General features: G+C 48.1%; 1 protein-coding gene across 3 annotated transcripts in view; it reads right to left on the bottom strand.

Moving 5' to 3' along the window:
- Nucleotides 1-14,333, bottom strand: part of LOC146177853 (G patch domain-containing protein 2-like) — a 123,060-nt gene that overhangs the window by 100,686 nt on the left and 8,041 nt on the right. For 2 of the 3 annotated variants that reach the window (XM_084580614.1, XM_084580616.1), the window contains exons 3-4: nucleotides 7,826-8,044; nucleotides 5,376-5,629 (exon numbers count right to left, since the gene is read on the bottom strand). In XM_084580614.1, the coding sequence (XP_084436740.1) occupies nucleotides 5,376-5,629; nucleotides 7,826-8,044 (473 nt within the window). The remainder of the gene's footprint in view (nucleotides 1-5,375; nucleotides 5,630-7,825; nucleotides 8,045-14,333) is intronic. The other variant, XM_084580615.1, reaches the window with a different exon arrangement.

Genomic DNA, 14,333 nt, shown 5'->3' with positions numbered 1-14,333 from the left:
ATTAACGACTGCTTTTGTACATAACGGTGTGCACTGGACTCAAAATTTCACAGAACACCGGCACATTTGAGTGCATTATCCTTGTCATTGTTGTCTTCGAAAAATTGTAGTGCAGCCTGAAGCGACTCGCTTACCATGACAACCGTGATGTTGGGCTTTGTGTTGATCGAACTTTCGAGCACGAACTCCCCACTGGGCGATGAATCAGCGTCTGATTCTCTACTCACCGCCACTTCCAAAATGTGCTCTTCACTGAGCTAAGTAGCCGCTAAGTAGCTGCTTGAGATTCTCCTGAGGCGAGGAAACAGCTGAGCTGTCGATTCTAGTCCCTCGCAGCTTGGATTGACTGAGATGGCTTTTGCCACTTGTATTCACAGATTCCTTCGCGCCTACGTTCAGCTCTGTTATTTTGCGTTTAACTTCCGCCATGCCAAAAGCCAGACTCAAGTTCAGGGCTACAGGCTCCTGATGCTGTGCACTTTTTTGCCTAGTTAACCTTTCTACCTTTCCGTTCTTCTGATTCTTTCTTTTTTTGCCTTGTACTGTTTCTGTAAGAAAGCGAAGGAGTCAAGCTGGCAAGCTGCTATGCAGAGGGCAAATCGAACATCCCATCTTCTTGGCGCCATTTTTATGTGTTCCCATAAAACAAACACTGCAAGCTGAAGTACAGTTTAGAGCGATGGCTAGCCGACTACGAAGAGCTCTGACCTTGTCAAGGCCGCATCGTTGAATCAAAGCGGAGCCGACATACGGACCGCCTAGTGGGCAAAGTTTGGCCGTTCGACAGCGCAACAAGGACGAAAACCAGGAGCATGAGATGGAAGCGCGTCCAGGACGGGACGCCCGGTCCGGGTTGCGTGTTCGTACGTCGCCTCTTTTGTCGCTGTACTTTGTGAGCGTGTCTTAACTCTCACCAAAAAGCGTTAACGGCTTCATGGAACACACATTGCGCTTTGGGAAAGAAAACTTCAGTTCCCACCGCCCCTGTAGGCACTTGTCTTTCTTCCTGTCATTTCTTTTTTACGCTTTTACCGGCCACTCTGTTCACGTTCAGCAGAATTTATTGCAACCACATGTTGCTGTTTTCCCGACTGCGGCGGCACTTCCGCTGCACCCAGAAGCCTTCTGGTTCTCCCTTTCGGGGTCTTTCTTACGCTGGCCCTCGGTTTGCTGTGTACGCTCCTCTCCGCTCTTGCGCTCCCCCCCCCCCCCCCCCCCCGCCCCCTCCTCTCTTCCTTAAAACGGCGACACGCCGGCTTTGGTTCTTTCCAACCCCACAGGACTCGTTCAGGCATCCCGCCGTATCGGCTGTCGCGTAGGTTCGCGGGCGGCGCGCCCTTCTTTAACTTGTGTTCGGACTACTCTTTTTTTTCAAGCACAGTCCATATTAACGAGACAAAAATACATGGGCCCAAGCATTCTTCTTGCATTCTTCCCCTGTCCATTGTCCGGACAGCGAGTTTCCATATTAACGAGGCATAAATACATTGAAAAGGTTTCGTCCCCAGAAAAATTGTCCATAATTAGGGTCGTCCATATTAACGGGGGTCATATTAACGGGGCACGACTGTATTCAATGCTGATGAGATGGCTTTGTTTTATAAGCTCCAGCCCGACAGAACAGTAGCATTTAAAGGGGACAGCTGCGCTGGCGGCAAGCGAAGCAAAGAGCGGATTACTGTTCTGGTCGCCGCTAATATGACCGGGACGGAGAAGGTCCCTCTTTTTGTTGTCGGCAGGGCACATAAGCCTAGATGTTTCAAGAACATTAGGATGCTGCCGACGGAATACTCCGCCAACAGCAAGGCGTGGATGACGGGCGAATTGTTTAAAAAATGGCTCTTGAAATTCGATCGGAGGATGGAGCTAGGGAAGCGTCAAGTTCTCCTCATTGTGGATAACTGCTCGGCACACAAAGTCGACGCCGAGCTGAAAGCCACAAGGCTAGTCTTTTTGCCCGCCAACACGACTGCGGCCTTGCAGCCGATGGATCAGGGGGTGATCAGAAACATCAAATGTTTCTATAGGCGCCACATGATCGAGCGCATGACTTTGTGCACTAGAAACCAGAAGACCAGCACCATCACATTGCTCACAGCAATGCACATGTTGGTGCGTGCATGGGAGCAGGTCACGCCGTCCACAATTGCAAACTGCTTCCACCACTGTGGCTTTGCTGCCGGAAGTATAAAAGAAAGTGGCGACGATGGGAGTCCGGAGCCTCTGCCTGCAGCTCTGTGTGCTGTGCTGCAGGACGTCAGTTTTGATGATTACGCTGGAGTAGACAGCGATGCAGCAGTGTGCGGTGCCCTAAGTGATGAGGACATTGTCGCTGAAATTGTTGGGGAGCAGTCTGTCCCAGAAGAGGCAGAAGACGAGGACGACGACGAGGAGCAAGAGTCCGTGCGTCCATCCGCGGCAGAAGTTATGGGAGCGCTGAATGTCGCGCGCCTTTTCTTCAGCTTTGAAGAGGGGGAAGAAGACTCCCTGCGTTGCATTCGCATGCTAGAAGACTGAGTGAGTACGGTAGCCCTCAGAGAGAAGAAGCAGAAGATGATAACAGACTTTTTTGCTAAATAAATGTTTTTCGTGCCCTCCGGGCATCAAACGCCTTCATTTTTGCTCACTTTCATTAGTTCGAATTTTGGTTAATTCGAACTGGCCTGGCGGCCCTGTGGAATTTGAATTAACGAGCTTTTACTGTATTCGAACTATTCGCTTCGAAATTATTCGAAGAAAATCACTATTCGCTTCGAATCAAAAAATCACTATTCGCACACCCCTAGTATATAGCTGTAAATAAATTCTGTATTCTGTAATTACAGTAAATGGTTGATTAATCGAGAGAGGGAGAGAAAATTGAAAAAAAAAAAAAGAAAGAAAAAAACACCTTTCGTAACTCACAGTCCTCCAAATGCCATAGCATGACAATGCTGGCAGAAGGTGTAGCTGGCAAATGGCTTCACACTTAGAATTTGACTCTACATACTATAAACGAAAAAACAATTACAGACAAGTAATTCGAAAAATTTGAAAAAAAAAAAAGAAAAAAAAAAAAGTTGCGGAGAGTTAAGGTCAGCTTTCAAGGCCAGAATGCAACAGTGTGTTAATGGCTCCGGTCTGTAGCTGCCTCTGCATATCCTCGCTCACATACACTTTGCTACTTGCTTAATCACTAATACCTTAACCAGTACCTCTGATACCTCACACGTATTCATCAGCATACAGCTACAAGCCAACACATTATGTGAGCGGCCACCCAGCATTGATATAAAGCCTAGCTTTATCCAAGCTGTACAAAGGTGCCTGTGTGGCCTATACAGTCGAACCCGGATATATCGAACTCGAAGGGGATCGCGAAATAGTCCGATATATCGATAATTCGATATACAGAAATCGGCTTGTGACGGCTTGATTGCACAAGCCTGGTTCGATTTATCACGCCGCGCATGGGGCGGGCGTCATGATCGCAGCAGCTGACCGCGTGCTTTCACTGATTCATACATGCAAGGATAAACGATAAAAAATAAATAAATAAATAAACATCCCCGCAAAAAAAAAAAAAAAAAGTCCCTGCCGCTTTTTTAACGTCCGCAGCCGCCATATCTTATGCTACGCCGCGCGTACAGCTCAACGATAGGAAAGGATGACTCTCGCAAAAAAAAAAAAAAAAAAAGAGAGAGAGAGAGAGAGCTGACGTTTCTTAACATTCGCAGGCGCCATGGCCAAGTCCGCCGCCGCGCTGCCACACGTAGAAGGTTCGCAACACATGCTGGAGAAAGCGTCCGACGTCTGTCTGAAATCGGGCTGAGCTGGCTTGGCGCATGCGTTGCGCGTGCTGAAGGAGAGAGATAGCTCAGCAAAAGAATGGGCACACCCACGCACATGGCTTGCAAACATAACGAGCTGGCGCGCGGCAGCGGTCACAGCAGATGCGGGCGCCTTTAGGGAAAGGGCACAGCGCTGCCTTAGACCAGCTGTCGCCGAATTGTGTCCTCTCATTCCTTCCGCGCATGGCTTGAAAACGTCACAAGGAAAACAGCCGAGGGTGATGCGATTGTCTTTGGGGAACACGCACCGTTCAATGCATGGTGCCGAGTTCGATATATCGAACAACCGCTGAAATTGAGTTCGATATACGAAGCAGCTTTCTTATACTTTTATATGTGATTTTCAAGGGGATATGCCGTGAGTTCGATATAATCAAAATTCAAATTATCTGGGTTCGATATATCCGGGTTCATCTGTATCATCATCATCATCAGCCTGACTATACCCACTGCAGGGCGAAGGCCTCTCCCATATTTCTCCACTTAACCTGGTTCTGTGCTAGTTGCACCCACTTGACCCCCGCGAACTTCTTAACCTCATCCGCCCACCTAACCTTCTGCCGCCCCCTGCTATGCTTTCCTTCTCTTGGAATTCAGTTTGTTACCCTAAGCGACCGTCGGTTATCCTTTCTTCGCACTACATGGCCTGCCCATGCCCATTTCTTCTTCCTAATTTCCACTAGAATGTTGGTAACTTGAGTTATTTCTCTGACCCACTCTGCACGCTTCCTATCTCTTAATGTTACCCCTACCATTTTTCGTTCCATAGCACTCTAGGTTGTCATCAACTTAAGTAGAACCCTCTTGGTTAGCCTCCACGTTTCAGCCCCATAGGTGAGTACAGGTAAGATGCAACTGTTGTATGCTTTCCTCTTGAGCGATACCGGTAAGCTGCTAGTCATAATCTGTGAGTGCTTGCCAAATGCGCTCCATCCCAGTCTTATTCCTCTTGTTATTTCCTGTTCATGGTCCGGATCTGCGGTTACTATCTGCGGGTACTAGCGCTCCAAAACGTTCGCTCGAAAATTTTCCCCGCATAATTATCACACCCCTGAACTTCGCATTGATTTTCTACGCAAAAAACTTGCGAGCACTATGCGAATAAATAAGGTACTTATGCTTGTTCACAACCATATAGGCATACGCCACAAGTAGACGACGTGGTACAGAGGAATATGCTAACGCGCTCTCATGATAGGCTAATAAGGCTTCTAGCTTTCATAGTACTGCAAGTTAACTATGGGCATGTCTGACTGGATCTGAGGGGCCGATCCTGGAGGGCTCGATTCCCATCTGGCCCCACCATCTCAAAGGAGCAGCCAGAGTTTACCACTCCTGCTACGTCATGTAATCTCGTGACATCATGACATCCTGCCCATAAATCGTGCACAGTCATGAAACCAGCCAACCATTGCCTGCACCAGGCATGCTTGGTATTGTTTCCTCACAATGCCCCAACGATGCCAGATTTTCTGCAGAATGGGGTCTTTATAGCATAAAAAACAATGCCGCTCCATTTCAGCAAGTATGCCGCACAGCACTTACCCATGGGCAGGCTTGGCCTCCTCCAGGTCCATCTCATCACAGCACTCAGACGAGCGCCGGTGGCAGATGGACTCGAGACTGCGCTCGCGGACACTCCGCTTGCGCTTGCCACAAAGGCTGCTGCTCCCTGGGCCACCCCTGGCGGTGGCCACCGGTGGAGGGCCACACTGGGGCTGCCGCTGTTTAGCTCCCCCAGACACTGCCCCACCCTTGGAACAGCCAGCGCTGGGCCGACATTGGGGCAGCACCGCCTGCTGGAACAAGAGTGCTTACATGTATTTCTGTTCAGACACGAGGTTGTTTTTCTTATTTCTAGCTTTCCTAAGACTGCTCTTCATGCTTTTTCAAGGCAGCATGAACCATCGGCCCAATATTGGGAGTATGTTAGCAATGTACTTGCCCTGTTTAGGGTCAGTGCCAACATATTGCAATATTGGGCTGATGGTTCCTGCTGCCTGGAAAGATAACCAAATACAAAATGGGAAAAAAGATTTCTCTACAGGCTGTGGCACATGCCAAATTTGGCAGACCATTATCTTTCCAGTACACTGATTCCTCTTCTTCAGGTGGCACACATCTCGGTACAACACTGAATGCACTTAGTCAAGCCCTGTATAGAACAACCAAGAGACACATTTAGGCATTAGTGTATGGGATTGTTTGGCCTGAAAGGTGCCGCTAAACCCCTAAACTGAGATATCACAAATGAAATGCACCAGAAAAAAATATGCACCTAATTTTAACAAAATTGTGATGCAATCGTTCTTTCTGCAGCATTCAGGGTGGTGTCATACCATTTTGCCAGTCAAGTTTGAGGCTAGTTTGTGATAAGGATTCGAAACGACTACCACCGATTTCATGCCGTTCGTTTCGAGTGTATGTGTAGTAAGACGGCAAAGATGCCACAAGTCTCATCGTAAGCCTCGGATCTCAAGACAACTGCTCAATATGTAAAGAAACAAGGTAAGAGTTATGTTAAGGTGCGAAAGGCAGGTATTTCTTGCTGTTTACTTCTTTTGCCTTCGCTTGTACAGTGTACAGAGTGGTACTGGTGACCACCGCTGTGTCCATGGCTCAGCGACACATTGCAGTGCGGAGATGAGAACTTCCCTTCTCAGACTGTACACATTTATTTACACTTTTTACAACTTATTTACATCAACGTCGTCAGATGCGACATCAAAAAATAAAGAGCTAACTGCAAATGGGTGAACGATTGGAGGTCAGAGGCTAGCAGCATCAGGCCTTGGCCTTCTACTACACTTTAGACAGGAGTCCCTTGAGACCTCCGTCAGCCTATCCTCCCTCCACGAACAACCCGTCTGCCCTCCACACTCGTCCGGACCCAACTCTCCTCCGAGCCCACCTGTTCAACGCTCGTCCCTTAGTGTTACCAAAATTCGAGTCTAGTCCGTTGACCAATCAACGACTAATCCCTCTGTGGCCAATAGCATGCAGTGTTTCAAAATGAGCTGGCCGATCACTGTGCCACATATACTCCTCTCCTACGCATGTCAAGTAAAACAATCACAAAGCACGCACTCAGCAGTGAGTGGTTGCGCAGGCAAACACATACATCTGCGATTTACTCCCTCTCCAAAATCCTTCCACGCAAGGGGTGCCCAGCAGTCACAAAGACAAACGGCGTCAACGGTTACACTTCCGAAAACACATACATATAAACACACACGCGCAAGCCTCAGGCCCGAACATTCCGATTGCTGCCTTTGGTCGGTTGCGTACGGGCGGCAGATTCAAAGGGACGTCCAGGCGTCTTCCCGAGAAGACGTACACAGCGGCTCCCTTTGCAGCGCATTCTCCCCAGCGACCGCCGAATACCAACTACAGTCAAGCGCTTCCCGCAGCGCGTGACCGCGAAGTTGCCAGCCGAGCGAAAAAGGCCGCGGACACCCCTTCTCCCAGGGGAGGTTTTGTGCCAGCCAACAAGAGGCCCCCCACCTCCGAGGGGCCCCCGGGAAACCGGTCCCGGTGGTCGAAGGCGGCTCACTTTCACAACATACCGGTCAAGAGGAATGGGGTTCTCCCCCATGTGAATACCCCTTTATGATCAAAGGATAATCCAATTCAACAACAATAAAACAACAATTAAGGCAACTATGGTCAAAGTATAAAATTTAATGATGGCCAAACCTGGAATAAAATTCCTAACGATTTAAAAATTAAAATAAACTTTCACAATTTTAAGCATTTTTTTCTCCCCTTGAAAACTAGGAAACCTGTGTGAACCATTGTTGTTTTGCTCTAATCATCTGAAGCTGTTTTGCAAACCACTGCTGTTGTTTTGTCTGCCTGCTCTTGTACCCATACTGGATCCAACACTGGACCCTAGATACGAGCACTGCTAGCATATTTTCCTTTTTATACTGCATGCAGAACAAAGAAAGAAAGAAAACCTTCTTGCCCAAGTGAAGAGCCACTGGCAAGCCCACCTTGTCGAGGTCAGGCAGCCCCTGGGAGGAGTCGGCGGACGGTGGTTCGGGGTCGACCGCCATGCGCTTGAGCTTGCGCTTCCGTCGCTGGGGCCGCGCAGACGTGGGTGGCAGGCAGTTCTCATTGAGCGAGTCTGACTCGGCCGCGTTGGCCTGCCGATGCCGCCAGGCACACAGGCGCTGCAGCAGGTCATCCGAGTCGCTCTGCGGAGCGTCCAGCTGTGAGAGTGTCATATGGTGCGACCTTCCGGTGAGAGCACTATTCATTTGTTCTGCTGCACATTCTCACTTCATTCATTGCACATTCATTGCAAAAGATTGCGAATCAAATGTAATTGGCTCAGAATTTATTACCATGTTTTGCATAACTTGTCACTGTACTGGACTTGATGTTTCTCAATTTCACGAAGTTGGATTTTTCTGAAGTTGGCAAAAATGGGTCGCCATTTCATTGCTTAGCTCTGTCTGTGTCCACGACAAGAACCCGCAACAAAAGTCACCCAGGGAGAATAATACTTGGCACTCTGCCAACTTTGTTGAGATTGTCACCCTCGCAAGAGAATGAGTTAAAAGATAAATATGTGAAAATGTTATCAGTACTCGGCAGGCAGCCAAGGTCACTGCTGCAGACCTCAACAGCGAGACCACGAAACTAAGAAAACTGCTATGAAAATTAAAAAAAAAAAAGAAAAGATGAATAAACAAATTCTCAATGAAAAAAGTGTGGGGGAATGGGGTCACTGTGGGTACAGGTAGTACAGTTATTGCACAGAGGCTCGAAGGCTTATCTAATGTCGTGAACGGCCTCCGCATCCGCAGGCCGCTGTGAAACCAGTTCGGATGCAAAGCTTACTTGGCGCTGCAGCAATTAGGCGAGCTATTCTTTGAGCAGTTCACCCCGCGAAAAAGTGCACGCGGACAATAATTTGTGAGGGATATTGTGCGGCTTCCATTGCTGATTGTAATAATAGAAGAGTGATGCCTTTGCAATGAAAATGCTGAAGAAAGAAGGCGGGAAGTGTTTTATGCCACTTTGGAAACGATCGCTACAAGTAGTCAAAAGAAAAAAAAAATTGCCACGGCTTAACATTGCTTAAACTGATAAAGAACCACGAAAGCGCGCTGATTAGACTGCATTTATTCGTAAAAGCAGTGAATAAAGGAGTGTGGCGTGCAGAGAGAAAAATAAGGTGGTGCCGCAGTAGCCGTGCACATTTGCGCAAAAATTGAAAGGACGGGATTTTTCAGCGCATCCTTGCTCGCAGCTTTCTAAGATAAGAACATTCCAGCCTGCTGCTTTGTGTTTTTTTGTTGTTTGTTCTGTTGATTCAGTACTGCCAGCAAGTAGTGCATTTTGCATTGCAAGTCGTGTTTATGCTGCGACGAATAGTGTCCATCGGCGATATCTGTATCTAGGTTGCGGCGCACTAACATGTGAAGCATCGCTGCAGCCCACGAAAGAGTTTCCACCCTGACATTTTGACAGAACAGTTGCACCGGACCCTGCAATAACCGACAGGACCCGATAGCATTGCTCCTGTACAAGCTGTGGCGCCATTAGCTTGCCAGCTGACAGTAGTGCCATTTGTCGATGCATAGCAGGATATTTCACCCAGGCTGCTTCTGTCATAACACTAGGTAAACCTTCTATATCCTCTATAGTTATTGCACTACTACAGTCGAACCCGAATATAATGAACTCAAAGGGGATCGCAAAATAGTTTGATATATCGATAATTCGATTCATATATGCAAGGATAGACGACTCTCGCAAAAAAATAAAAATAATAAAAATCTGCCGCTTCTTAACGGGCCACTGTCCAGGGAAAGCCCTTTTAAGAAAAGGAGCCCAGTGTTTTTATCAGGTACCGGAGATAGTCTGTGCAAAATTCTACAGCGACACGCGCGCCGCAAAGCATCGAAAATACAATTCAAAGCTCCCTCATGCTCTCCTTTGAGAAGCCAGCTTCACCGCTCCCTGCGCTGGCCCGACGGGCCCCGATAATGACGTACGTACCGGGAACGACGTCCATTGGTCCGTCTCGCTCTCTGACGGGAGAAGGATGGGTGTCTACCGCTCGCAGCGCGCTTTTCCCTCGCCATGGCCAGACTGAATCCAGCGGCGCGCGCTCCCTCGACCGTTTTTTTTTTTTCGCGCTCGCGGAGAGCTACGCCCCACCTCCCGCCAAACGCGGAGGAGGAAGGGGAATTTGTATTGCGGAGGCTAGACGACCTCGGGCAGGAGAGTGAAAAACCTTTGCGAGGGAACGGAAGGAGAGAGGCAGGATAGAATCGGGTGATTGCGGTGGCTGTAACTGCGTTATTAGTTACTCTATTCAAAAACATTTTGCGGCCTTGCGTTCCAGGGGCGAAGTCTCACAGTCACCGGGGAAGAAAATATTTTCGACCGGAGGGTGGACAGTGGGCCCTTAACGTCCGCAGCCGCCATAGCTTATGCTGCACCATGCATTCAGTATAAGAAGCATGAACGACTCTCTGTAAAAAAAACATGTCTGCAGCTTCTTTACCCATTCGTTGCCATGCGCACGATCGGTCCTCCCGTACCACCCGTTTTCAGCACTCCGAACTGAGGTGCACTTCACTCCCGTTTCGGCATCAGTTGTAAGCTTTTGCAGTAAACACGAAAGCCGAGACTGTGAAAAAAACACCACCTTTATTTCCCCTAGAGCACTGAGTTCTGTTAGGAATGGTTTTGGGCTTTACAAGTTTTTCCTGGTGTGAAATAGCTTAAAACATTCGGGCATGTGTGGCGCTACTCCACACTTCCACCGGCTGTCACTTTTTTTTTCCCTTTCACCTTGCAAACTTGGCATTGCCTTGAAGGATTCTGCTTCACTGCATTTGTTGGGATCTGGCGTGGAAAATGAGCCCATTCTGCTGCTTCTAAACGCATGGGAGATGGTCTGGCAGTCTGGACTCCTCGTTTGCGGTAGCTGAGAGATACTGTTTCTTCGATTATTTCCTCGGCAAGGCGGATTTTCCAGTCGGTATAACTTCCTTTCTTCCCACACCTTTTTGCTTGCAGTATGTAGGCATTATACACTGCAATGTCAAGAATATAAAAAAATATTTTTTTATATTCTTTAGCATATCTCCGCATGATGGGAAATGATGTTCAAAAGCGTAGCTTTTTGGGCTTGTCGGTACATGAACATAGCGATATTGTAGCGCAAAACCGACAAGATACATGAGAAGATCAAACAACACGACTGCTGTTAACTGCTGGTCTTGGCGGTCAATGCCTCCCATGCCCTTGTAATAGTAAACTATAACTTTGGGTTTTAGCACTGGCTCATTACCCTTGTGCCGTTGCTTCCCGGTGTCAGTGATTTCTGCGGCAAGTGGAAATTACGGTGACTGGCTTTCGGTTCTGCCACTGAAGTGCCATGATTCCATGAGAAAACAAGGTCTCACACTGGCCCTTCGTCAGGCCCAGGCCTTTGAACTCTTTCGGCATGTTTTTTTTCTATTCACCAGCACCGTTCCCTCTGCATTGGAGCCACTATATTTGATAGCCAAGAAGAGCTGGGGTGACAAATACCAATTGTCCAAATAAACGGTGTGGTCGTCCATGTCTGTCGCCGACGAGATCAATGACAACTGCTTCGCTGCACAGCGTTGAAGAGGTTGCGTCTGACTTTGTGTTCTGGCCAGTGTATATCTAAAAATTCAGGCAGTAGGCACTGGATGATTCACACATCTTATAAAATTTGGTGCCTTGAACGTACGGCAGGCGTCCACGAAATTTCATTAGACTTTCATCTACTGCAAGGCGCTCGTCAGGAGAATAGGCACTTTCATAAGATTTGAGCAGATATACAATAACAGGAACGAGCTTGCGGAGTCTGTCATCAGAGCTTGTGACTTCTGCATTGCAAAAATGTAGATACTTTGACAGCAGCCAAAACCACTTCCGTGGCATCACTTCTCCGAAGATTGGAGTTCTAATCACACTCCTTTCAGACCAGTAGGCGTGAATCGAACTTTTTTTCACTTGCCTCATCAAGATACACAAAGCAATGTATACCTTCATCTTTGCTGGTGTTGCCGGGAACCATGAAGGATCTGGCTTAGAATGCTGCGTCTCTCTAGCGAATTCGTTCATGTAGTTGCACACCGATTCCTAGATCTCATCATTTATTAGGGCATTTAAAGATTGTAGCGGAGAACTTTTGCTAGTCAGGGCCCCATCTATACGACGTTTCAGCCCAGGTGACCCAGTAAATGGAGCTGTCCTTACTTTTTCAGAACTGTCGGTGTCTTCCCACATCCATTCAAGCTTCTTCGGACAGGACAAACACAAGAGAGGAGACACAAGAGAGGAGACAGGACAACGCGCTTCCTGTCTCCTCTCTTGTGTCTTTTTTTTTGCACTTACTTTTCCCCGTACGATATGAACCAACTAACCCAGCAACAAGTTTTACTATTCAGTTTCTTTGGACACTTAGCTGTCGAGGAGCGCGGGCTGTCGTCTCGTACTTCTGGCTCAGAACAGCTGTCTGAATCGCTATAGTCGTCGGATGATGGCTCAAGAATTATTCGCGTCACTAAACATCTCTTTCCTATCGCTATCAAAAAGAATGTCCAAAATCTCAGCATCGGAAAGAGTGCGTCGACCTCTGCAGTCTGCCACTTTTTTGACATGACAGTGTTAAAGCAAAATGCAAAAATAACAATACGAAAAACTTTTTTTCCACCTGTGACGTGCTGCCACCTGTTGAACATATATACAAGTGTATTTTGGCAAAAGTATGAGCCGCGCCACGTAATAACAACCTTACAAAGCAACAAATAACAAGTTTCGCCGGCTTTGGAAATACCGGCACAGTGCGCGCCCCCGATGATTCCCCGGCTTTGGCAGCGAACGGGTAAACATCCGCAGCCGCCATAGCCTGTGGTACGGGTGCATTCAGCACGACGACACAAGACGGGCATTGCACGTCACCCGCCGTGCACAGAGGATTCACAACACAAACTGGAGAAATCGTTGACATTCTGTCTGCCAAGGGCATGAGTTGGCTTGCTGACGCACGCGCAGTGCGTGCTGCTGTGAACGAGGACCGGGAAAGAGAGAGGAAGAGGCAGAAAGCTCGGCAGAAGAATGGGCCCATCCTTGCACTTTGCTCTATCGCATTGTTTCCCTTCTCCCAAACACCATGGTTGCAATGGCTGCGTCTGCTCTATACCGGCTGCTGACAAACTGGTTCCTCCTTGTTCCTTCACATTCATGGCTTGCAAATGCCACGTGCTGGCGCGTGGCAAATGATCACCACAGATGAGTGTGCCTTTGGGGAAAGGGCGCGGCACTGCTCTAGACCAGCCGTCGCCGAACTGTTCTCTCTCATTCTTTCTGTGCATGGCTCGAAAACGTCACGTGGCAAGCAGCAAGAGGGTGATGTGATCGTCTTTGGAGAATGTGCACCTTCCAGTGCGTGGTGCGAAGTTTGATATATCGAAGGACCAGTGAAATTGGAGTCTGATATATGACGCACCTTTCCTATCTTTTTAAATGGGATATTTCGTGAGTTCGATATAACCAAAATTTGAATTATTCGGGTTCGTTCCAGCCCCACCCCCGCCACACACACACACACACTTGCACTGTTGGAGAAAAATCAAAAGCACACAAGTTTTTCACATATGTTCCTAATCATATTATCCCAACTCATACGAAAATAGGATCAAATAACTGATACACAAATTCATTTCCTCTATACAGTGTTCTCCGAAAATTAATAAAGAGAAAAAAATTTATTATGGCGCAAAATGTATTTAAAGGACCCTTGAAACGGTACTTAAAGGGCCACTGTCCAGGGAAGGCCCTTTTAAGAAAAGGAGCCCAGTGTTTCGATCAGGTACCGGAGATAGTCTGTGCAAAATTCTACAGCGACACGCGCGCCGCAAAGCATCGAAAATACAATTCAAAGCTCCCTCATGCTCTCCTTTGAGAAGCCAGCTTCACCGCTCCCTGCGCTGGCCCGACGGGCCACGATAATGACGTACGTACCAGGAACGACGTCAATTGGTCCGTCTCGCTGACTGACGGGAGAAGGATGGGTGTCTACCGCTCGCAGCGCGCTTTTCCCTCGCCACGGCCAGGCTGAATCCAGCGGCGCGCGCTCCCTCGACTGTTTCTTTTTTTTTTCGCGCTCGCGGAGAGCCACGCCCCACCTCCCGCCAAACGCGGAGGAGGAAGGGGAATTTGTATTGCGGAGGCTAGACGACCTCGGGCAGGAGAGTGAAAAACCTTTGCGAGGGAATGGAAGGAGAGAGGCATGACAGAATCGGGTGATTGCGGTGGCTGTAACTGTGCTATTAGTTACTCTTTTCAAAAACATTTTGCGGCCTTGTGTTCTAGGGGCGAAGTCTCACAGTCACCGGGGAAGAAAATATTTTCGACCGGAGGGTGGACAGTGGGCCTTTAAGAAACCCATAGACATGGCCTTTGTGACTGTTCGAGCCAAGTTTACAAATAATTTTTTAGAAA

Source organism: Amblyomma maculatum, chromosome 10, assembly GCF_055883805.1.
Source record: "Amblyomma maculatum isolate TAMU_Amacu chromosome 10, ASM5588380v1, whole genome shotgun sequence".
In the NCBI taxonomy this organism is placed as follows: Eukaryota; Metazoa; Arthropoda; class Arachnida; order Ixodida; family Ixodidae; genus Amblyomma; species Amblyomma maculatum.
Note: the sequence above shows the minus strand (reverse complement) of the source record. Positions and strands in the feature narration are given on the sequence as shown.